A 25,850-nucleotide genomic window follows, 5' to 3' on the forward strand; every position below is an offset into this window, starting at 1 on the left:
GGGCGGGGTTTAGCGCGGAAGAGAATGAACTGAGCAAGTCTCCTTTGAGAGTGCTTGTTGGTAGGCTGCAGTAGGCTATATGAATGAAACAAATGTGATAGTAACTATTAATTCCTTACAATAACATTATTAGTAAGTTCAAGGAAGGGTTTCTGCTTTTGTAAAGAGCAGTCAGAAACAATCTTACATTTACTTTTCTACTGTAGTTATACAAAATTATTTTTGTCTCAGGTTTCATTAATTTTTTAAAAAGTTTATTCCAGTAACTGTTAAATGGTCTTGTTTATGGATTGTGATAGGTTTAACTGAGACTGACAATACAATTCTAAGAATTCTTACCAAATTTGGGATCATATCATATACACAAATCAAAATACATGTCAACTGTACCAAATAGTAGACTGTGTTCCGCTGATTTTACTTTCCACATGATTCTTTATTGTATTAAAGAATCACAAAGATGTAAAGACATCTCTATTGCTGAAAAACATAGTTGATGTAACAGTTAAAGGCACAATATGTAGTTTTTCACCGCTAGAGGTCGCCTATTCAAAACAAAGGTGTATCTTGATGACGCCAAGATTGAACGCGGATTCATGAAAGATGTCGTCCATGTGCTAAGATGTGCTATGAGACACTTGTTGCACATTGCAGTAAGCTAGATCGATATTAGTCATGGTAAAACATGGTACTCGTGGTAAATCAAGAAAACGAGATTCAAACAATAAGACTAAACGTGTTGATCTATAGGCCTATAACAATGATTATTTTTCCGTCTATAATTGTTTCCAAACAGTTGTTCCCTTGTCTAAGAAAACATATAATATATTAAAGCGTCTCTTGTTTTTTATGGTTTCTACAAAATAATCAAGGGAAATCAAGGTCATGCGGGTAATGTCATTGATAGGCGACACACAGATGCACAGACACGGTCCGTGTTCCGGTTAAAATGGCTTATTTCTTTGGATTTAAACATTCTTGGAAACATCTGGATAATGTAAGTACACAAGTCAACAAAATATATAACACTGTTCTAGTGGTTTTTGGATATTTGAATCCAAGAATCTTACATATTGTGCCTTTAAGGTGAAAGAGATATAATTTTTAGGTTCATGATTTAAATGTTGTAATTGTTGTAATATGCCCCCTGTTAAAAATTCAATAAAAAGACTATTAATCTTCAGTATTCGATGTTCAATTTTGTATGTGCCTAACTGCAGATCTGACCATAATCTGATGTTACACTTTTCTGTAATGGTTCTGAACACCTGAAAGTCCTAGCTACAAAACGCAAATGAACATTTGCACTGTGATTGCCCAGGGGTAAAAACAGTCTTGGAGCCTGCCAGTAAACTAAACCCCTTGCTTTGCTTACCTTACTCTACATGCTGGAGATTTTTCTTGCCTATTACTCTAACTCTGAGTATACACTTAAAAGCAGCCAATAGCCTACTTGGACTGACACATGTAACATAGATCTTAATAATATTTTAACTGCAACAAAACAGTAGGCTAAGTAATGTTTTTAATTTCTAATGTTTTACAGTTTTTTTTTCTCTTTATTTCATCTTTTCTTAATTTAATCTTATTTCATCTTCTGACTGTCTCAGCTTTACACATAAGAAAATTGAAATTATTATTTATCTAAAAGATTAAGAAACAATAGTCAAAAACTGTACAAACCTTTTCTATTGGTTTATTATGTTCTACAATTAAAACAATTATTTTTTTTTTTTTTTATATTTTTCTGTCAGGTCGTGTTCTATAAAGGATTTGGCGGGCAAAATCGTCACTGGCTGCGTGTTGTGGCTATTGTGTGTAAATGTACGTTTTTGACCAACGTTTCCCACTTTTGATGTTATTATTTCTAGCGGGAAATTACTATTATAGGAATTAAATATTCACTTAGTTTAAAGCTCTCTCTATCATTAAACCGTTACGCTGCCTTTAGAAGTCTATCCGGAAGCGCACCGTTTCGTGAGGTGCCTTCGTGCGCAAACGCTGCCTGCAGAGTCATTTTCGGACGCAGACATTGAGAGTTCAGATCAACAATTACGTTAATTCTGAGAGGTGTTTAGATGGTAGTTCATTCTGAGAGGTGTTTTGAGAGGACAAAATGTGCTTTGTTACACCCATTATTAAGATGGTAGCTCATTCTGATAGGTGTTTAGATGGTAGTTCATTCTGAGTGGTGTTTAGATGGTAGTGCAAATCTGAGAGGTGTTTGATGGTATTTCATTCTGAGAGGTGTTTTGAGCTGACAAGATGTGCTTTTTTACATCCATTTTAAAAATGGTAGTTTATTCTGAGAGGTGTTTTGAGAGGACAAGATGTGCTTTGTTACACCCATTATTAAGATGGTAGTTCATTCTGAGAGGTGTTTAGATGGTATAGCGCATTCTGAGAGATGTTAGTTCATTTTGAGAGGTGTTTTTAGAGGACAAGATGTGCTTTGTTACACCCATTATTAAGATGGTAGTTCATTCTGAGAGGTGTTTAGATGGTAGTTCATTCTGAGAGGTGTTTAGATGGTAGTTCATTCTGAGTGGTGTTGGTAGTGCAAATCTGAGAGGTGTTTGATGGTATTTCATTCTGAGAGGTGTTTTGAGCTGACAAGATGTGCTTTTTTACATCCATTTTAAAAATGGTAGTTTATTCTGAGAGGTGTTTTGAGAGGACAAGATGTGCTTTGTTACACCCATTATTAAGATGGTAGTTCATTCTGAGAGGTGTTTAGATGGTATAGCGCATTCTGAGAGGTGTTTTGAGCTGACAAGATGTGCTTTTTTACATCCATTTTAAAAATGGTAGTTCATTCTGGTGTTTAGATCTTAGCTTATTCTGAGAGGTGTATAGATGATTCTGAGAGGTGTTTAGATGGTTAATTCTGAGAGGTGTTTGGTGGTAGTTCATTCTGAGAGGTGTTTGGTGGTAGTTCATTCTGAGAGGTGTTTGGTGGTAGTTCATTCTGAGAGGTGTTTAGAGCTGACAAGATGTGCTTTTTTACATCCATTATTAAGCGTCTCTAATTAATCTAAATATGCATACATTTATTTTGATGTTAAATATCTCACTAACATACTTTGCTCTATCAACGAATCACACACAACAGAATACATTTTCGTTGTTTTTATTTAACGTTATTTATTTTGAAAAAGGTGAAAGTCAACCTGGTTCACGCCCCACCTGTTGGCTGGGCGGAAAGAGATGCTAGAGAGCGCGCGAGTGGACGCATGTTAGCTCTGCTCGGCGTGTGATATTTTGGCATTTTTACATGATTTTTGAATGTTTTTTGCAGGATGCATCAGGCAATCACATCAGCTCAGATAGCCCACTGGTTTACAGTTGGGGCACAGTTTGCAAATATCAGAATCACTAATGAAGTGAAAAAGGAAGCAGAGCCCGAAGGTGCTGCAGTCAGGTAACGTTAATGAAGTCATGAGTGGTTTAGCATGTACTGATGAAGACTCTTAGTTTTATTATGCAAACTTACTTTAAGAGGAGTGCGTAATTTCAGAAAGATGTTGGACAGTAAACATTGACGAAACTGGAATTTTGGACCGTGTGCAGTTATCGCTAATTAAAATGAAATCACAATTGGAGACACGTGCATTTGGGATACGTAGTTTATTTTTCACAGTCTATACGCATATATTTTAGAACATGCATTTTCATATTATTAAATAAATATTAGTGCATGACACTTTGGTCAAGTTTGTCCATACCAAACAACATTTAGCATTTTGAAAATATCCACAGCAGTATATATATATATATGTGTGCGCAGGTGAATTAAAATGGTTGACCGTTGGTGGTAAACTAAGGCTAGGAGTTTTCAAGGGAGTGCTAGGGCGTCCGTGGAAAAGTCTAAAGAAAAACGGTGTATAAATAAATAATTTAAACTATAAAAAAAATTAAACTAAATGAATAAAACTTTGGTTAACATAAACTGAAGGAGACCCAAGAACACCATTTTTCTCTTCATGTGTGTGCATTTGCTGCAGGTCTGTAGAGCTGTTGTCTGATAAGACCTCTCCAGAGAAGGTAGGATCAGATGGAGGAAACCAGAAGAGCAGGAGGGCAGAGCTTCCGAATAGTAATTACAAACAAGCCTACATAAAAGCTGCTCCTCGCATACACACTACACTGAATGTTCCTTGAACTATTTTTTGTTTTTACTGATGTGATTAACTTGAATCAGTACCTTACGATGCTATTAACATCTGTTCTACCACCATGTTTGGCTTTTATGTTACCTACTAGGATGTAATTGCATAACTCTTGTTCACTGTTCAATCTGTTTTGACATGTGACCTCTGAACTATAGGTCCAGGAACCACCCCCCCTTCGCTGGCCAGTTATGAGTATCCAATTCTGCCCATTACTAAGAACAGACAAGAGGTACATGCATAGAGATACAAGGCACATATGGACATATTTATTCATAATTCATTAGATGATTTTTTTTATTTTTTTTTGTTTAAAGATTTGTGTATTTTCGTCTGTGCATATGTCAATCCCTGTCTGTGTTTGTGTGTGTAGTTGGTCTCTCTGATTGAGAATAACTCTGTCATCATCATTCGTGGAGCGACAGGCAGTGGAAAAACCACACAGCTGCCACAGTTCATCCTGGATCACTATACAGAGAGAAAGACACCCTGTAACCTAGTTGTCACTCAGCCACGCAAAATCGGTGCCACCAGCATTGCCCGCTGGGTGGCACGTGAACGCAAATGCACCCTGGGCAGCTTGGTGGGGTATCAGGTGTGAGATACATGCAGTAGAAACTAGTGATGTTCGATTCTTAAACAAATTGTTCTTTTAAGCTGGTAACTGGTCAAGCCTGTTCACAGAATAGAACTGAACTTTAGTACATCGTTGTATGTTTACAGCAGTGTACTAAAACGGAAAAGTTTTTTCTTTGCGTTTTTTGTGCACAGATTACAACGTTGTCAAAATGATCCCCATTCATGAAGATCCATGAAAATGATTAAAAACGTTGTATTTTTGCATGCCAGGGCAGTAGTTGCGAGGTCGATTTGTAAAGAAAAACTAAGCGCATATAGACTGAACAAATACACATGCGCATGACGTTCCATTTTCACAAAATCGCGTTTTACACTAAGAAAATAGTATTTTTTCAAAAACTTGTACTTTGAATTACGTTTTTTAAAAAGTTTGTGTTTTCAGACCCCCAAAACGCCATTGTCATGTAAATGAATGGGCAAAGCACATTAAGTTTTTCGTTTTTACTTGAAAAGGTGTCGTGTCAAACACCCCCTTGAATCAAACTTCCGAGTTGCTTTATCAACCAGAAACTAAAGTTTGATTCAGTTCGATTGAAGTGCATCAAAAAAACGATTCTTTAAAGAATTGAAAGAATCGTTAGTAGAAACTCAAAAAGTCTCAAAAGTATGAAAAGAATACTGTAAGCCAGTTTCCCCATCACTACACATTTTTAAACTCTTCTTAATTAAATACTCCTGAATCAGCTCATTAGTAGAGACTTCAAGATCTGAAATGAATGGGTCAGATAAGGGAGACATCCAAAATGTGTACTGTTGGGGTGCCTCCAGAAACAGTATTGCTGTAAGGAATGGAAATTGGATCCTCTTTTGCTAAACTTGTGGTAAAAATATGCTGATTAAAATTGTAAGCATATGTTCTTAGACTCACTAAATACTGTATACATTAAATAGATGTCTTTTTCTCTCTTTCTTTTTAGGTGGGTTTAGAGAAGATGGCCACAGAACACACCAAGCTGATTTATGTGACCACAGGAGTCTTACTGCAGAAATTAGTGGGAGCCAAAACACTCACAGAGTACTCGCACATCTTCATAGATGAGGTACACAATAATCTACAATTTATAGATACAGCCATTCAAAAGTTTAAATGAAAGTCTCTTATGCTCACCATGGCTATGAAAATGTTAAATATTAATATGAAACTTAAAGTAAATGAAAACAATGACATGCAGACTTAATTTGTGTGTGATTATAACCCGATTCAGGTCCATGAGAGAACAGAGGAACTTGACTTCTTGTTGCTGGTTGTCAGAAAACTTCTACGATCCAATTCCAGATATGTCAAGGTTTGTGCAACACACATAATTGCATTGACAAAAGCACATTTTACACTGTCATTTTTACCCCTTCTTCATTTATCCCACCTTTCCTTCTGCAGGTCATTCTGATGTCCGCCACCATAAACTGTGCAGAGTTTGCAGAGTATTTCGGAACTCCGATCCGCAATCAGATGAATCCAGCATACGTGTTTGAGGTGGAAGGAGCCCCATACACCATTGAAGAGTTCTACCTGGATGATCTCAAAGCCATCCTGCCTCTTGGAATCAATGTATGGGAAGCAAAAAAAAAAAGCTATATTTTGACATTTTCTACTCAAATGCTTTATATAAATGTGTTTGTGTTTATGTCACAGGTGGACTTATCCCTCCCAGATGACCCTTGTATCACAGAGGAGATGTATAATGTTGCCGTCTCTCTCATCCAGAGCTTTGATGAAATGGAGGCTAAAGATCAAAGGTAAGAGATCACAGAGACACACACCAGTGTTTCTCACAGGATTTTGTTAGATTATGGTAGGTGGACCTTGGGGCATGTCCTTTCATAAGAAAATTTTGTACATTTTAGTTAAATTCATCAACTTTGAGAGTTCAAAATTAAGAGCTCCAACCCATGTTCAGTGTGCAAATTGAGCAAAACAATAAAAAAAAAAAAGTCTGTGAATTGACTTGTTCCTGAACTTTAAAGTATACTCAACCCTCTTTTTAGTTGTGATCAGGGTATCCGCGGGGCATTAAAAAGCATTAAAAGTCATTAAATGGATTTTGCGAAAATTAAGGCCTTAAATGGCATTAAAAAGCATTACATTTTATTCCTACAGGCATTACATTTTCTTAGATAGTCTTGAAGGAAGATAATACCATTTTATATTGAATATAGCCTTCATAATTAATAACTTTGATTTGCTGTCGTAAAATATGAACATTGGTGTGATACACACAAGGAACCAGTTTAGTAATTGCCTCCGCTGGTGCAAAATTGCCGTAACGCTGTTTTGGACAGCGGCGGGCTGGCACCTGGAGACGGAAGGCTGCATCAGTGTTGCCAACTTAGCAACATTTCAGACCCCTTTTGCGACTTTTTTCCAAGAAAGCGCATTGTGACGAATATACTTGTTAACCTGATCTAGCTTCCGAGACTCCCCGGTACTGCCGCACGAGCGCGAGGTCTTGCTTTCCTGCCGCAGGCACACCTCTCTCTGCGTCTGCTGTTCAGTGGCGAGAGGAGCAGAGCATTCAGTTAAGGATGTGTGCTCTGTCAGAGAACAAATAAAGTAGATACTATTGCTTCTAACTTGAGTGATTTTACGTGTACATATAGCCAAAATCACAGCGACTGTCTTCATCTTATGTGTATGGTGATTTTGTCAGACAACGTCTCGATTATAAATCAGGATTTAGCGCTGGTTTAACATGTCAGGGATCGACACTAATGCTTGTCAATTAGTCCGGATAAGTAGATTTTTTTTTTAAGGGGCAAGTGAAAGAGAATTTTACTTGCCCGACCGGGCAAGGACCTGATTAAAATGTCAATACCAAAACAAAAACAAACAAAAAAAAAAACGTGAGTGACTGATTTTATTACATTTAATTTAAGTGGCGATCGATTGTGGATAATAATAGGCTGTATAATGGACTGACGATAACAAGGTTGAGCTGTTGAGGCTCGCGCAGCATCTCGAGGAGAAATGGAAACATGAGCGAAGCACACACAAAAAGAAACTCAGTTAAACATACTGCTGTAAAAATTCAAAATGTGGAGTTTTTATAACTTGATACAGGTAAGCAAAACCACACGACCAAGAATGCTGTTTTCCTAAATAGGCTACCATCACGATTAAAAATGTGACACTGATTTCATACAACTGTTCAGTTAACAAATAGTTAATATTAAGTCACTTACATTTTAGAAGGAACATTGGCTGTTTTTGTTGTATTTTAGCAGCAAAAATAGTTTTAAACAAAGATCACAGCAGAACCATAGCGCAACACTCAGCCTTGTTTTCATTACTGAATGATTAAGCGTTTTGAATGAATCGGTTGAGTCGAAGATTCAATGACCCGTTGATAAACAACTGCCTCATTCTTGAATGAATCAGCTATTGGAATGAATTGTTTAAATGAATGAATCACTTATTAAGACGTTTACTTGACGCCACCTACTGGTGGTTTAGTTTAATTTTTAAAAGTATCATTTTCCCCCCAACATTTCTTACAATCCCATAACATTATTTAATGTAGTTGTAATTTTTTTTTTTTTTTATTGTAAATTATTTAATTTGATTGGTAACAGCCCTTAGTGTCTTATTCTAATTAAATTTATTGATCGAATTTAAGAATTTAATATGAAAGATGAATCATATATTTACATGAATCGTACAAGAATCGTACAAGTGAATGAAAAGAGTTAATGTCGAGCCCTGTATGTGGTCTTAATGGGCCGCGTTTCAGTCACCAGGTTTGTTGTAATAATATCACAGGAATGAAATGTAATTTATTCCTGTGATGGCATTCCTTGTCATTTCTCTAGTGTTTAGTGTCACATGATCCTTAAGAAATCATTGTAATATTCTGATTTGGAAATAACATTTAGTATTATCATCAATTTTGAAAAAAAAAAATTGTTGTGCTACTTAATATTTTTGTGAAAACTGATTTTTTTTTTCCCCCCCCCAGGATTATTTTTTGTTCTATTTGAAATAGATTTTTTGTGTAACATTATAAATGTCTTTACTGTCATTTCTGATCAATTTAATGCATGTTTGCTCAATTTAATGCATCCAGGTGCTCAAAGCAGACTGGAAGTGTTACTCATCCGGAGAGAGGTAGTGTGCTTGTCTTTCTGCCTGGGCTCGCCGAAATCCAATATATGAAGGAGGCCCTTTCAAAACTTGTGCGCAAGAGGTACATCTGTGTGTAGTGTGTGCTTATACAAGCATATTTGTGTATAAATGTTAACGTGTGTTTGTTTGCCCATAGGTTGCAGGTATATCCTCTTCACTCTACTGTCACTTTAGAGGAGCAAAATGGAGTGTTCCTGGTTCCTGTACCTGGATACAGGAAGGTAAAATTTACCCTGAAATCACTTCCTTGTATAGGGTTTGAAGGAATGTGATGGATATTACATGATGCAAATTCCTGCTGTTTGTATTTACAGATTATTCTCTCCACAAACATCGCAGAGAGTTCTGTCACAGTGCCCGACGTTAAATACGGTGGTTGTTTATTTTTACACCAGGCCTCTGAGTTATTGAGATCATCCCACAGTGAGAAGTATAAATTATGCGTTATTTTGTGTGTTATGCAGTGATTGACTTCTGCCTTGTGCGTCAGCTGGTTTGCGATAAGGAAACCAATTACAGCTGTCTCCGTATCACCTGGGCATCCAAGACCAGTTGCAATCAGCGTCGAGGTACTGCCCATGTGGGCTGATGTTCAGTGGCACAGATTTACTATAAAGGTGCACTTTGTTCATGGGTTTTATTAAATGCGGTCTATATGCGTCTCTTCCTGTGCATCCTCCCAGGTCGTGCCGGACGGGTATCTAAAGGCTTCTGTTACCGGCTAGTGTCCAGACATTTCTGGGAGCACGAGATTCCAGATTTCACAATCCCAGAAATGCTGGTAAGTATGGAAGCCCGTTTCCGCCACAATTGAGTAAAAAAATATAATTCAAACTTTCTCATAATTATGACTTAGTATCTCATTATATTGAGAAACTTTCTCGTAATTATGACTTAGTTTCTCATAATAATTTGAAACTTTCTCGTAATAATGACTTAGTTTCTCATAATAACGAGAAACGTTCTCATAATAACGAGAAACGTTCTCATAATTATGACTTAGTTTCTCATAATAATGAGAAACTTTCTCGTAATAATGAGAAACTTCTACGCATGCGCAGAGCAGCGGAGCAGAAGCGCGTGGCACGCTAGCGACATCCGCTGGTCAAAGTCTCGTAAATGCGAGAACAGCAAACATGGCACGTTATGCAAAACAGTTGTTTTCGTTAGACTGCACTTTGTAGATTACTTTATCTATAGTATCATTAAATAACATCAGTTATTATAAATTATCAGTATATCTTCAATACTTTTCCATACGCACGAGAAGGTGGAACGCAAAGTGGTTTCCGTGGTAACGGTGGAAACTGTTGCATGAACGCGACGGCTTACAAAACTATCAGATTGACGAAGGAATATGACATGTATTCGTTAAGTTTAAGTGCAACGTCTTCATAAAATGTGTGGGTTTATGTGTTAACATTAACACGTATTTCGTGGATGAGTCTAGGCTATTTGATGTGCAGGTTTGCCTAGACAAGGCGCTGGAAAGCTTTTCTAATATAAACCAGGTCCTAAAGCACTTGCCCAGTCATAAACCTTCATTCCAGTGATATTCCTACAGAAAACACCTTTTAAGATGTTTATGACTCATTAGAATGTATGCAAAAGACAGCTTTCCAGGTGAAGCGTTCTTTAACAGACTTGGATATGTAGGTGTGTGCTGTCTTATCATTCCTCTATCTGTTTGAAATCCATGGATCACCACTCTGTGTTTCTGCTTGTTCATACACAAAAATACAAATGAATAAACGACTATATCCCATCTCATATGGCTACTGATAATATATCAATAATGTTATTTATTTAATGATATTATAGATTACACTTTTGCAGAACGTGCCATGGTTGCGGAGTTATCGCATTTGACCAGCGGATGTCGCTAGCGTGTCACTGCTCCGCTGCTTTGCGCATGCGTAGAAGTTTCTCATTATTATGAGAAACTAAGTCATTATTACGAGAAACTTTCTCAATATAATGAGATACTAAGTCATAATTATGAGGAAGTTTCTCATTATTATGACTTACAGAATTATATTTTTTTACTCAATTGTGGCAGAAACGGGCTTCCATAGGTAAGAGAGCGATCGCATGTCTGCCAATGCCAGCAAATTTAGGAGGATCTTCAGAAATCATGCACTTTTTTTTTTTTTAATTCTAAAGTATTTTTTTTTAGTTGTTTATAGTAGAGATGTGTGTGTGTGTGTGTGTGTGTTTTGACTTGCAGCGGTCACCGTTGGCCAGTACCTTGTTGAAGGTGAAGTTGCTGGATATGGGTGATCCCCGCTCGGTTCTCTCCACAGCCCTCACACCACCCAACCTCAATGACATCGAAAGGACCGTCCTGCAACTCAAACAGGTCAATAAGTTTTTTTTTTTTTTCACTTAGTGATTGCTATCAGGATGTGAAGAGACTTTCAACTAGCATAACAAAAAATGTTTCTGGTACAAATCTCCTACCCTGCCTTTGATACAAATCGCCTACCCTGCCTTTAATATTTTGAATTGGCTTTTAATTTTATATTTTCAATTTAGATTTTAATTTTGGCTTAATCTTTAGTGATTTTGTTTTTGGTTAATATAGCTATTTAGTTTTAATTTATTTTCATTTCATTTCAGTTTTAGTTTTATTCATTTCCAGTTAGTAATTATAGTGCTTTGATGTAAATTTATTTCAGTTAGTTGTATCTAATATTTTATTTTATTCCAGCTTTATTTTAATTAACAAAAATGTTTTAATTAACTATAATTAATAACCCTGGTTTGTGACCCTGTGTGTGTAGATCGGAGCTCTTTCTGTGCAGAGCAACAGTCAGAGGCAGTTTGATGGCGAGTTGACGTTTCTGGGACGGGTATTGGCGCACCTGCCCGTGGACCTGTGCTTGGGGAAGCTGATCGTTCTTGGACATGTGTTTGGCTGTCTAGAGGAGTGTCTTATCATTGGTATAATGCTTTGTGTATTAGTATGTGTGAAAATATCTATATATCATCTGAATAATCTATAAAATCAGGTTATATCATGTTGCCTTGAAATTTAAAAAAAAAAAAAAAAAAAATGGTGAAAAGATAGTTTACTATCTTTCTCTCAGCTGCGTCTCTCTCTCTGAAGAGTTTCTTTGCCTTGCCATCACTGCAGCAGCTGGCTGGGTACAGGTAGGTTGACCTTTGATCCCATATACACATCAAAGGTTTTCAGAATCTGGCTTCCACTTGATCCTGAGATTCTTCTATACTGTTGTCTCTGTTTGACCTCACAGGAGTAAGTTGAGCTTCGCACAAAATGTTCCAAGTGACTTCATTGCTTTCGTCAATGCCTTCAAGGTACGAAATGCCAGCTCTGAGCATGATCAGTAAAGTTGTTTAGACCTTAGATGCCCATATTGAATTTAGTGCAGATGAAAACGAAGCTGTGAGGTATAGACATACATTTTTTACAATAGCAAGCAGTTTAAAAGTCCTAGATTATGTAGTTTATAACTCAGAACTTTTAAAACCATTTTATGGAGTTTTTGTTGACACTTTTTTTTTTTTTTTTGAAAGGCGTTTCATCAACAGAACAATCGGTATGTTGTAAAACAACAGTACAATCGATTAAATGCACTGTATTCTATCCCTCACAGCCTTGTTTTCATTCCTGCCAAAAATTAAATATGCTGTTACCCTAAGGGCTATAGATGTCAATCTCATAAAATGAATAAAAATGTCTGTAATAGTAAAATCTTAGTTACAACACAGTATATCTGAGACATCATTATGGGGCAATATCAGTGTTTTTTTTTTTTTTGTAGGCCTGGTACACATCTAGAGCTAAAGGAGAACTCAGACACCCAAAGGTAAGAGCATATATATATATATATATATATATATATATATATATATATATATATATATATATTGATCTTATATTTAAAGATGGGAAAGGAAGCGTTAGGGCATATATACAAAATATACAAAGTTTTTACCTTCAAAAACAGCTAGATGGAGCCCTACTCAAGACATGTTTTATAATACCTTGACACATCATCTTAAAAGCACTCAGGTTGTGCTTAGACTAACAATTAAAAACAATACAAACAAAGACAAGAATGTATCCTGTGTGCACACTCCAACACTTTTGTTTGTTTTTTCCCAGGACGAACTGGAATGGGGCAAAGAGAACTGTATTCAGATCAAACGAATCAGAGAGGTAGACACACTGTGTGCGCACAAACGTGCTCATTTTGTACAGATTTTGCACTAGCACCATTGCATGTGTGTTATAGGTGGCAGAACTCTTTGAGGATCTGAAGAAGAGAGTTTCCAGATTTAACATGCACATCAGCAGCTCCTCAAACCCCACAGACTACACCAGCCTGCACAAACAGAGATTCATCCTGCAGGTATAGACAAACATACAGCAAAACACTACTGTTCAAAAGCTTGGGGTCAGTAAGAATTATTATTTTTTTTTTTTTTCAAGAAATATACTTTTATTCAGCAGGGAATCATTAAAGGTCCCCTATTATACCCATTTTTTAAGATGTAATTTAAGTCTCAGGTGTCCCCAGAATGTGTCTGTGAAGTTTCTGCTTAAAATACCTCACAGATCATTTATGAATCCATGTTGTAAATACCCATTTCTGACTACAGTCAAGAACAGGCTGTTTTCGTCCATGTGCCTTTAAATGCAAATGAGCTGCTGTGCCCCGCCCCCTCTCTGCGATCACAGTTCCTGCCTCATTTGGATTCTCTGCCAAATATTAACAAGACATCTGCTTGGTTTTGATAATCATCTATATCGTGAACACTCATGGATAGCATAGTTTTTCTTTCATCATTAAAGTTTATTATTTCCACGCGTTTTAAAGCTATATCAGTTTAAACTTCTAATGGATCATTTTCTGAGCGCACTTATCTGAAGCGCACGCACACAGAAAGCTGACTGTCAGACTTCAAGTCTCGTCAGTAACTTTTCACAATTTTTTTCTTTTTTTTTTTTTTTTGTTTAAACTGTCAAATACACACAAGGTTCTGTCAAAAACACACACAGTTCACATAAACACAGTCAGTTATGTCTGTGAACGTAAAGAGCAGGCAACGTTACAGAAATCATATGTGATTTTTATCATTGTGGGGTGGTTGTGTTTACACACTTCCAACACACATTTATATCCAAACACCTTGTAAAGTGGATTTAGTATAATAGGTGACCTTTAAATTGATCAAAATTTTCAAACAAAAATGCTGTTTTGCAACCTTCTATACATCAACAAATCCTCAAAAAATTTATCATGTTTGAATAATTAATTAATTTAAAATTGTAATAATATTTCAGAATAGTACTGTTTTTTTACTGTGTTTTGATCTAATAAATGCAGCCTTGGTGAGCATAAGAGATTCAAAAACATTTAAGAATCTTGCCGACCCCTAATTTTTGAACAGTAGTGTATGTTTGAGTGTGTTTTTGTGTGTGCACCTACTGAATGTGATCTGTTTATCCTTTCTTTGTCTATCTGGATTAGGTGGTCATTGCGGGTGCATTCTTCCCAAACTATTTCTCTCAGGGAGAGATTGATGAGCAGCTGGCATCTAAGGAACTTTCTGGAAATGATCCAAAGACAACCATTCTGGTACCAGCATCTCCCCTTACAAAAGTCAGATTTAGTCAGAGCTGTGGTGCATATGCTCAGGACACATAAGAGCGGTTGGCTCTTATTGAGTACGACTTGGATCAGGTCCCAAAACCATTCCTCATCACTCATTCCTAATTTCCTGTCTCCACTCCAAAATCCACAAAATAATTCCAATAAAATGAGTGTAACCTGTCTTCTAATGTTAGTTTGCTCTTTAAGGTTAACTACTGTCATTTCGGAGCAACAGTTTGAAATAAATCTTGCTGAGCAAGTTTGATTTTATAGACATGTTTATAGCTAGCTAACTGAATAACACATCTGGTTTACTGGCACAGAAAACTTTACTTTAAGGTAATAACATTTAAATATGCCCCCTTTAGAACTGGAACTGTGCTATGGGACCTTACACTTGCAAATAAATGGACCAAGTATTTGTGCACATGTGTAGAGTATGTCTCTGGCCTAATGACTCTTTTCTCTCTCAGATTAGGAATTTGCCTCCTTTTGCGTTCCTGTGCTATAAGCAGCTACAGTCGCTGTTCCGTCAATGTGGACAGGTCAAATCAATCTCTTTCGATGGATCCAGGTAACTTAAAGTAAACTCAGAATTCCAAAGGAAAAAAGTCAGTTGCGAGATGCAAACTCGAAAATTGTGAGAAATAAAGTCAGAATTGATGTAAAGATTTTATGCAGAATTGATGCAATTTTGTTCAAGAGAGTCTGAATTACAAGATGTTTACTTGCAAATCTGAGGAAAAAGTCAGTCCACATTGTGAGATGTAAACTCAAAATTGTAATATATGCACTTGTGATTGTGAGAAATAAAGTTGGAATTATCTTTTCGATTATTTTTGCAGAGCGTATGTTGAGTTTTATCGCTCGTGTGTGAGGGAGTCAGGCGTGTTACCCGAGGTCTCATTGGCATTGCTGCGAGCTCGCCAGACTCCCGCTCTCCACCTGCTGGTGCACCACACAGACGAGGTGGAGGTCCAGGCTAAAGGAAAGCCCATCGCACACCTACGTTACGCAAGGTAGCCGCAAGTCCACACACACAGACCTTGACAGAGAGGCATTCAGTTTTCAAAAAGAAATGTCTTTCAGGGTTAACGTGGATGTTCAGAGCCATGCTGTGTGTCCTGTTGGAGTTCTGAGCAGCACTGTAAATCCAGAGAAACTTCCATCCAGCAGGGATTTTATCATTAACATCACAGAGGTGAGGACTAACACATCAGCCTTTTTTTTTTGTTTTAGAAAGCTTTTGAAGGCTTTTGGAAAAATGTGGCATAATTATGACCCTTTCTTAGTTAATCTTTTTGAGCAGCGTGCAGGTTGCTAATGTGTATTTTTTTTTTTTTTTTTTTTTTTTTGTAGGTGATCGATGTGGGCCATTTTTGGGGCTTTCAGACAGATGAGAGCAGTGTAGAGAAACAGTGTCAGTTAACAGCAGAGCTAAACATGAGAGACCTGAGACCCGTGTCTGTCTCTCTCTATCCAAACCTGCTGTGTGTGGCACCCTTCAAAGACGGACAGCAACTGGCCAAATACTACAGAGCCAAAATACTGCACATCCTGGACAGCAATGTAGAGGTACCAACACACACTCACAATGCTCCTGTGCAGAACAAAACAAGTCACATTCGTAATTATTTCTCTACATACGTAGCTGAATTAAACTCATTTCATAATTGATGAACTTTACACAGTTATTGAACTGAACTGAACCATCACTGAATTGACTTGAGCTAAAAAAAAAATTACACACTTGTCTTTTTAGAGCTGCTTTACAGCAGAATTTGCCTCATATTTGATTATGTATTGATTGTTATTTTCCTGTTTATTACTGTGAAGCTGCTTTAAAGCAATCTGTATTGTATAAAGCACTATATAAATAAAGGTGACTTGACTAAATATACATGCATGTGTACATAGGTGTTTTTTGTGGATTTCGGTAACACCTCTATGGTCCCATGCAGCAGTCTGAGAGAGCTCCCATCTGACCTCATGACTCCGCCCTATCAAGTATGTACTTCTGTTCCTGATTTTTTTTTTTTTTTTTTTTTTTTTTTTTTTTTTTTTGTAGTTTGAGTTCTCTTTAATAAGGCTGGGCAATATTGTGAAAAAATAAAGCCATTGTAGCCAAGTAGATTCAGTATGGTACAATACAAATCTAGTTGTAGAATACAATATAAATCTATTAAAGAATAAATAAATATTCAAGGCATGTTTTACATAGTTTTTCAAAAATTTTTTTTTTTTTTTCCATTTAAAATTTGAATACATTTTTTAACAAAACATTTTAATTATATATATATATATATATATATATATATATATATATATACACATACACACACACAGGTGCTGGTCATATAATTAGAATATCATCAAAAAGTTGATTTATTTCACTAATTCCATTCAAAAAGTGAAACTTGTATATTATATTCATTCATTACACACAGACTGATACATTTCAAATGTTTATTTCTTTTAATTTTGATGATTATAACTGACAACTAAGGAAAATCCCAAATTCATTATCTCAGAAAATTTTTAGAAATCTTGGCCAACTGAAAAGTATGAACATGAAAAGTATGAACATGTACAGCACTCAATACTTGGTTGGGGCTCCTTTTGCCTGAATTACTGCAGCAATGCGGCGTGGCATTGAGTCTATCAGTCTATGGCACTGCTCAGGTGTTATGAGAGCCCAGGTTGCTCTGATAGTGGCCTTCAGCTCTTCTGCATTGTTGGGTCTGGCATATCGCATCTTCCTCTTCACAATACCCCATAGATTTTCTATGGGGTTAAGGTCAGGCGAGGTTTTCTGGCCAATTAAGAACAGGGATACCATGGTCCTTAAACCAGGTACTGGTAGCTTTGGCACTGTGTGCAGGTGCCAAGTCCTGTTGGAAAATGAAATCTGCATCTCCATAAAGTTGGTCAGCAGCAGGAGACATGAAGTGCTCTAAAACTTCCTGTTATACGGCTGCGTTGACCTTGGACCTCAGAAAACACAGTGGACATGGCACCCCAAACCATCACTGACTGTGGAAACTTTACACTGGACCTCAAGCAACGTGGATTGTGTGCCTCTCCTCTCTCCCTTCAGACTCTGGGACCCTGATTTCCAAAGGAAATGCAAAATTTACTTTCATCAGAGAACATAACTTTGGACCACTCAGCAGCAGTCCAGTCCTTTTTGTCTTTAGCCCAGGCGAGACGCTTCTGACGCTGTCTGTTGTTCAAGAGTGGCTTGACACAAGGAATGCGACAGCTGAAACCCATGTCTTGCATACGTCTGTGCGTAGTGGTTCTTGAAGCACTGACTCCAGCTGCAGTCCACTCTTTATGAATCTCCCCCACATTTTTGAATGGGTTTTGTTTCACAATCCCCTCCAGGGTGCGGTTATCCCTATTGCTTGTACATTTTTTTTTTTTCTACCACATCTTTTCCTTCCCTTCGCCTCTCTATTAATGTGCTTGGACACAGCTCTGTGAACAGCCAGCCTCTTTTGCAATGACCTTTTGTGTCTTACCCTCCTTGTGCAAGGTGTCAATGGTCGTCTTTTGGACAACTGTCAAGTCAGCAGTCTTCCCCATGATTGTGTAGCCTACAGAACTAGACTGAGAGACCATTTAATGGCCTTTTGCAGGTGTTTTGAGTTAATTAGCTGATTAGAGTGTGGCACCAGGTGTCTTCAATATTGAACCTTTTCACAATATTCTAATTTTCTGAGATACTGAATTTGGGATTTTCCTTAGTTGTCAGTTATAATCATCAAAATTAAAAGAAATAAACATTTGAAATATATCAGTCTGTGTGTAATGAATGAATATAATATACAAGTTTCACTTTTTGAATGGAATTAGTGAAATAAATCAACTTTTTGATGATATTCTAATTATATGACCAGCACCTGTATTATGTATGTATAAAAGTATACATAATATAAATATATTTATAGAGACTTTTGACGCATACCAATTAAGATGACAGAGTTTTGAATTTGATTCATTGAAACTCGCAGTTTGAACTGATTAACAGAAATTAGACCAACTTATCTACTCTAACAAAATTTTTTCTACTGAAGTTAAAATTACAGACATTATTAAATGTAAGCCTTACTCCAACAATGATAACAATAACTACATTAGCATGCACATCAACGGACAATAACATTCAGTTTACTATAATACCAGAAATTTTTTTTACTGGTATTTTAGAAAAGGTCCTGTTCACACATGATCTCTAAATGGAAATTTAACAGTTATTTACCAGTAAAGATTATGTGTGAAAGGTCTAATGATTTTATCAGTCATAAGCTGGAAAAAAACGATTCTCAAAGTGATTAAATTTATATAGTTTCACTGTCATTATAGCTGTGGTGTGGACTAACACTATTCTCATAGAATTGAAACAATTAAACCTTTATAATTATAGTTATCACCCTTGATGTGAATGGGCCTGTAGTCTTAACAGACTCCTTTAGAAAAAAATTAATGTCCAAATAAAAAGTTCATTAGAATCTTTGCGATATTCAGAAAGCTACTTAATTTTATGTCACCAGGAAAGTCATTGTGATTATATGGTTGGTGTATCTCCCAGATCTACTCTGTATTACATCTCTATTATTAATGGATTTTAGTGAGACACAAGCTGTATCTGCATGTTTCATTGCAGGCCCAGGAGTTTTGCATCGCAGGCATGGGTCCATCTGCGCAGTCGCTGATTCTGGGTGATCGCTGGAGCAGTCGGGCACGTAACCGTTTTAAGACACTCACAAGCGGCCGCTCTGCCATCGTGTCCCTTTACTCCATTCTGCACGGCGTCATGCGTGTTGACCTGCACATCTCCTTGGAGATGGGCGATGTCAGTGTGGCTGACCTGCTAGTGCAGGAGGGACACGCTTGCCACACCCCTGAAAGCTTAGAGAGTCAGGTAACCATGTCAACCCTACAGTTTTGTTGCCATCATTATATTAATTCATTTTTTAACATTTCATGGTCTGCTGTTGCTTGGTAACAGAATAACTCTAAAATGATAAAAGAAAGTGTTTTCACATTTGTAAGTCTTATTAAACATCCTGACCTGAAATCAGCCAGTTAAATGTCCATGTCTATTTTTGTCTCTGCAGCAGTCCCATGAGGTTCTGACCTCTCTGTATCAGGATATGGCCAGTGGCAGATTCACCCCTAGTTCAGCTAGTGGTTCCTTGAACAGCAGGATGGAGGAAGACAAGCAGCTCGTCAACGAGCTCCTTCAGCACTTTTGTTCATCCAGCAGCAGTGCCCCCAAGTGCAAGGTGCTGGCATAGCAGCCCTGTGATCACCTGCATTTGAACTTGAACACTTCTTTGCTGATTATGGGCCGCTCAGTTATTTGCTGGTCATGTATTTCAGAGAGAATACTGATGCTTGAGCTATTCTATTGCAGTTTCTCCAGTGCATATTGTTCTATTTGATAAAACAAAAATTTACTGTGTTTTCAGTTTTTTCATTTTGGCCTTTTCATATTGTGATATGTTAAAGGGATAGTTCACCCAAAAGTGAAAATTCTGTCATCATTTACTCACCCTCAAGTAGTTCCTAACCTGTATAAATTTCTTGGTTCTGCTGTACACGATGGAAGATATTTGGCAGAATGTTTGTAACCAAGCAAATCTCGCCCCCTACTATGGTAGTCAATGGGGGGCGGGATCTGCTTGGTTACAAACATTCTGCCAAATATCTTCCTTTGTGTACAGCAGAACCAAGAAATTTATACAGGTTAGGAACTACTTGAGGGGGAGTAAATGATGACAGAATTTTCATTTTTGGATGAATTATCCCTTTAACAAAGGTGTGTATTTTCTCCTTAAGATCTGTTCTCCCTGTTTACAGGCTTTAGTTCATGGTCCCAGCAGCCCACATAAGGTCAGCGTTCACAGCATGAGCAGGATCAGCAACTTCAGGTAAGACCTGTCTTTCCATCTCACAGACAAGACAAGTTTTATCCCTGGATAGGATAGGGGGTGAGTGTTGTGTTTTGTTTGCAGGGCTGTTGGCATTGAGAGGGACAGTATTAACTCTGTAATGGTGAATGAAAAACCACAGGACTGGCATGAGAGGATGTTGGTGGCTGCAACCGTGTCTCTCAGTGCCTCAGGTGCGCACACAATCACACATGATGATTGGTTGGGTTTGTCATGGTAAACGTATGTACACTAATGTTCAAAGGTTTGGGGTCAGGGAAAAAAAAAAAAAAAAAAAAAAAATATATATATATATATATATATATATATATATATATATATATATATATATATACAGGTGCTGGTCATATAATTAGAATATCATCAAAAAGTTGATTTATTTCACTAATTCCATTCAAAAAGTGAAACTTGTATATTATATTAATTCATTACACACAGACTGATATATTTCAAATGTTTATTTCTTTTAATTTTGATGATTATAACTGACAAATAAGGAAAATCCCAAATTCGGTATCTCAGAAAATTAGAATATTGTGAAAAGGTTCAATATTGAAGACACTTGGTGCCACACTCTAATCAGCTAATTAACTCAAAACACCTGCAAAGGCCTTTAAATGGTCTCTCAGTCTAGTTCGGTAGGCTACACAATCATGGGGAAGACTGCTGACTTGACAGTTGTCCAAAAGACGACCATTGACACATTGCACACGGAGGGCAAGACACAAAAGGTCATTGCAAAAGAGGCTGGCTATTCACAGAGCTCTGTGTCCAAGCACATTAATATAGAGGTGAAGGGAAGGAAAAGATGTGGTAGAAAAAAGTGTACAAGCAATAGGGATAACCGCACCCTGGAGAGGATTGTGAAACAAAACCCATTCAAAAATGTGGGGGAGATTCATAAAGAGTGGACTGCAGCTGGAGTCAGTGCTTCAAGAACCACTACGCACAGACGTATGCAAGACATGGGTTTCAGCTTTCGCATTCCTTGTGTCAAGCCACTCTTGAACAACAGACAGCGTCAGAAGCGTCTCGCATGGGCTAAAGACAAAAAGGACTGGACTGCTGCTGAGTGGTCCAAAGTTATGTTCTCTGATGAAAGTAAATTTTGCATTTCCTTTGGAAATCAGGGTCCCAGAGTCTGGAGGAAGAGAGAAGAGGCACACAATCCATGTTGCTTGAGGTCCAGTGTAAAGTTTCCACAGTCAGTGATGGTTTGGGGTGCCATGTCATCTGCTGGTGTTGGTCCACTGTGTTTTCTGAGGTCCAAGGTCAACGCAGCCTGTATACCAGGAAGTTTTAGAGCACTTCATGCTTCCTGCTGCTGACCAACTTTATGGAGATGCAGATTTCATTTTCCAACAGGACTTGGCACCTGCACACAGTGCCAAAGCTACCAGTACCTGGTTTAAGGACCATGGTATCCCTGTTCTTAATTGGCCAGCAAACTCGCCAGACCTTAACCCCATAGAAAATCTATGGGGTATTGTGAAGAGGAAGATGCGATATGCCAGACCCAACAATGCAGAAGAGCTGAAGGCCGCTATCAGAGCAACCTGGGCTCTTATAACACCTGAGCAGTGCCACAGACTGATCGACTCCATGCCACGCTGCATTGCTGCAGTAATTCAGGCAAAAGGAGCCCCAACTAAGTATTGAGTGCTGTACATGCTCATACTTTTCATGTTCATACTTTTCAGTTGGCCAAGATTTCTAAAAATCCTTTCTTTGTATTGGTCTTAAGTAATATTCTAATTTTCTGAGATACTGAATTTGGGATTTTCCTTAGTTGTCAGTTATAATCATCAAAATTAAAAGAAATAAACATTTGAAATATATCAGTCTGTGTGTAATGAATGAATATAATATACAAGTTTCACTTTTTGAATGGAATTAGTGAAATAAATCAACTTTTTGATGATATTCTAATTATATGACCAGCACCTGTGTATATATATATATAAAATGTGCGTGGTTTTTTTTTTTTTTTTGTCTTTACGGTCACTTTTGATCAATTTAATATGACCTTGCTGAATAAAGTATTCAGCAAGGTCATATTAAATTAATCAAAAGTGACCATAAAGACATTTATAATGTTATAAAAGATTTCAAATTAATGCTGTTTGTTGGAACTTTCTATTAATAAAAAAAATCCTAAAAAAAAATGTCACAGTATGTTTCCACAAAACTGTCTTCAGCTTTGATAAGAAATTATTCTTGAGCAGCAAATCAGCATGTTAGAATGGTTTCTGAAGGATCATGTGACACTGAAGACTGGAGTAATGATGCTGAAAATTCAGCTTTACCATCACAGGAATAAATTACATTGTAAAATATAATAAAAACAGTTCTTTTCAATTGTAATAATTCACAATATTACTGTTTAAGAAAACTTGCTGACTTTCGAACAGTAGTGTACACCATAATCGTTGACAAGAAAATACCATTAGTACTACCACTGCAACTACTACCTACTGCTGCAAGACCATAATAAATAATGAACTTTAAAAAAAAAAACACATACAAAGTTTTCAGTTTATTAAACTTCCTGTACTTTTTAAAAATTATTTTAATTTTTATTTATTTTTATGCCAGTGGTGGCTAAGTTACCACAGCTGGTAATGTTAATGGTAGTATGGTTGCCATACTTTCTCAGATAAATTTCATGTGTTTTTTTGTTTGTTTGTTTTTTGTATATGTAATTCATGTACAGGTTCTCGTATCTTGCTGAAGGAAACATCTCTGATGCCTCATATCCACGGCCTTCCCTCCCTTGTTACAATGCTCTTCACTCCTGTCATGGAACTGCGGTACCAGTCACCATGGAAACGCTCACTCACTTACATAAAGATTCTCAAATCAGTCTGTAAAGAAAAAAAATTCAGTTGTGCTTGAGGGGATGATGTTTATTCAGCCCCACCAATCACAATACTCAGGCCCTATTCACACCAAGTGTACATTTTCACAACAAGATGTTAAAACTGTCCATGCTTATGAACCCCTTCAGTTCTTCATGCTTGTATGAAAATTCACCTTGCATTTGTAGGCAGCAGGTCTCAATCCACACTTGTTTACCTTCCTGAATATGCTTTTTATGTATTATATGAATATTTAAATATGACAGCGTTTAATGGCACGCACACTTCCTTTGCAGTACTAACGAGGAAAGAACCTGTTTTACTGGTGCTCTGTGCGGGCTGGGCTGGAACCCCATTTCCCAAGAAGCAGTGCTTCCCGAACATGACATTGAGCTTGCCTTTGATGTCAAGTTTGACATTGAAGACATCACTGAGGTATGTTTTGGTGTTTGTGTGTGTAATGGAGAGTGAGGTTATGCATTCAGTAGTCATCTTTGCTTGTCTGGCTCTTCCTGAATAAGCGATGTGTTCTTGGCCAGAATAAGTTGCAAAGTAAAATGTCTGGTTAAGCGAGACTATGCATGCAGTGATGAATGAGGTGTATGTGTAGATAAATGCGTTGAGAGGCACAATGAACAAGCTGGTGTGTGACGGACCAAATGGCTTACTGAACCTGAGCCCTGAGAAGATCAGCAGCCTTCAGGAGGAGGCCCGGGATCGACTTGTTAGGTACTCATTCACCATCCATCCTCCTTCAGAGACGTTTTGAGAGTGTCCATGACATGTAAATACTAACACAGAAACATGTGTGACTCTTTATCTTTAGACTGTTCATTAAAAACCCTCCCAGACCAGAGTGCACACCTGTGTACTACGACAAATTCAAGAAATGGAACCTGGTAAGAATACTTAGTGCTTAGTTCTGAAAGCCCCTCAGAAGAATTGAGTTAATTGGGTTCTTCACCCTGTGTGTCATCAGGTGGATCGCTCTCAGCAGATGGAGCTACAGGAGAAAGATGATGGGAAATCCAAAGGTGTACTGTTTCAGCTGCATCCCATCACCTTACTGAACATGTGAGGAGCATCATACAGAATTGTCTCCCAGAATCACAGAGGATGTTTTGTTGGGTTTTCAGTATTATCAGAACAAAGATGATGATGATGGAAATGCTTGAATGTTATGTCTATTAAATGTGCAGTGTTTGTTTTGTTAGTCATTTTTGTTACTTGAGAAAAATAATTTCAGTTGCACAATGCAGGGTTCTTCAATCTGTATTGGAAGAAATAGTATTCAACTGCACTTTTTTGTTTTTTGAGAAATCTATTTGTAATTTTGATGTTATGTTTGTAACTTTTTAAAACAATGTCTGTTTTAATTAATTGTTGAGTTCTTGCTGTAGTTTAATGTGTACAGTAAATAATTTGTTCAAATTCCTGGACTTTTCTTTTTGAAAGTAGTTGTTTTCTTTCCGTAGAAAATGCTTTACTGTCTCTAACATCAGTAGTTCACCTATTAGTTTTCCAAATGATTTGTGCTCTATATTCCAAGTCTTCTGAAGATGTACAATATCTTCTTGAGGAATAGACCAAAGAAATGTAAAGGTAACACTTTACAATAAGGTTCCATTTGTTAAAGTCAGTTTATATGCTGATAATTGTCTTCTCCAATTTTAGCTCTTGAATCTCATTTAATTTAAGTTGGCATCATGAAATATATACTGAGGGCAGTGTTGGTAAAGTTACTTTAAAAAGTAATGCATTACAATATTGCTTTACTCCCTAAAAAAGTAACTAATTGCGTTACTTTTTAAAAGTAATGTTACATTACTTTTCCATTACTACTTGTCAGCTGGGCTTGCTTGTTTTTTAATAACACCAAAAAAGTTCTATTTTTGGCAAATGTTAAGGCCCTTTCACACCAAAAGGGAAATGAATAAGCCTCAGGCTGAAGGAAATGCATATTTACGTCTGTACAGTAGAGGGCGCAGCTCAAACAAACCTTTCAGCTATGCTGCCATTCTGGATTAAAGAAGAATAGGATACAATAACAATACAATAGTGAGATTAAATGCATAAAGTATATTTGTGTAATTTAATACATTTATTACAGGTTTATGTAAAAAAAAAATCACTTTTTATTCATTTTGAGGAATATTGAATGTTTTCGTACAAGTGAGATGAGTAAATGTATGTTCACATTTAGTCTATAACTACAATAACCTTCATGTTCACACAGTGCACAACACCTGCACTTTATTTCTGTTATCATGTGGACAGGAGAGCTGTCCATCAATAAATGAAAAAGTAACTTCGATATTTTGTTGTAAATTGAAAAAATGTGTTAATTTACTAGTTACTTAAAAAAAAGTAATCTATGTAACTCAAGTTACTTGTAATGTTTACCCCAAACACTGCTCACCCTATCCCTCTTATTGATCTTATTGTTAACGATTCATCCGTGCACTCGCTTCATTTAAAAA

At 37.0% G+C, this 25,850-nt stretch overlaps 1 protein-coding gene across 1 annotated transcript; it reads left to right on the forward strand.

Annotated features, from left to right (window-relative positions):
• The first annotated feature begins 3,035 nt into the window (after nucleotides 1-3,035).
• On the forward strand, nucleotides 3,036-24,809 carry tdrd9 (tudor domain containing 9). The gene is made up of 35 exons (XM_051916863.1): nucleotides 3,036-3,421; nucleotides 4,005-4,096; nucleotides 4,328-4,401; nucleotides 4,543-4,764; nucleotides 5,726-5,848; nucleotides 6,014-6,094; nucleotides 6,187-6,357; nucleotides 6,442-6,545; nucleotides 8,870-8,989; nucleotides 9,065-9,149; nucleotides 9,243-9,300; nucleotides 9,393-9,497; nucleotides 9,612-9,709; nucleotides 11,156-11,287; nucleotides 11,712-11,871; nucleotides 12,018-12,081; nucleotides 12,186-12,249; nucleotides 12,717-12,761; nucleotides 13,061-13,114; nucleotides 13,191-13,307; nucleotides 14,430-14,537; nucleotides 15,026-15,126; nucleotides 15,398-15,571; nucleotides 15,642-15,753; nucleotides 15,912-16,127; nucleotides 16,470-16,559; nucleotides 19,222-19,479; nucleotides 19,676-19,843; nucleotides 20,421-20,491; nucleotides 20,576-20,685; nucleotides 23,226-23,322; nucleotides 23,667-23,805; nucleotides 23,981-24,099; nucleotides 24,197-24,269; nucleotides 24,350-24,809. Exons 1-35 carry the CDS (start codon nucleotides 3,300-3,302, stop codon nucleotides 24,446-24,448), a joined length of 4,026 nt encoding a protein of 1,341 aa, XP_051772823.1. The 5' UTR covers nucleotides 3,036-3,299; the 3' UTR covers nucleotides 24,449-24,809.
• Nucleotides 24,810-25,850: the final 1,041 nt, after the last annotated feature.

This window comes from Ctenopharyngodon idella, chromosome 13 (genome assembly GCF_019924925.1).
Source record: "Ctenopharyngodon idella isolate HZGC_01 chromosome 13, HZGC01, whole genome shotgun sequence".
Taxonomy (NCBI): Eukaryota; Metazoa; Chordata; class Actinopteri; order Cypriniformes; family Xenocyprididae; genus Ctenopharyngodon; species Ctenopharyngodon idella.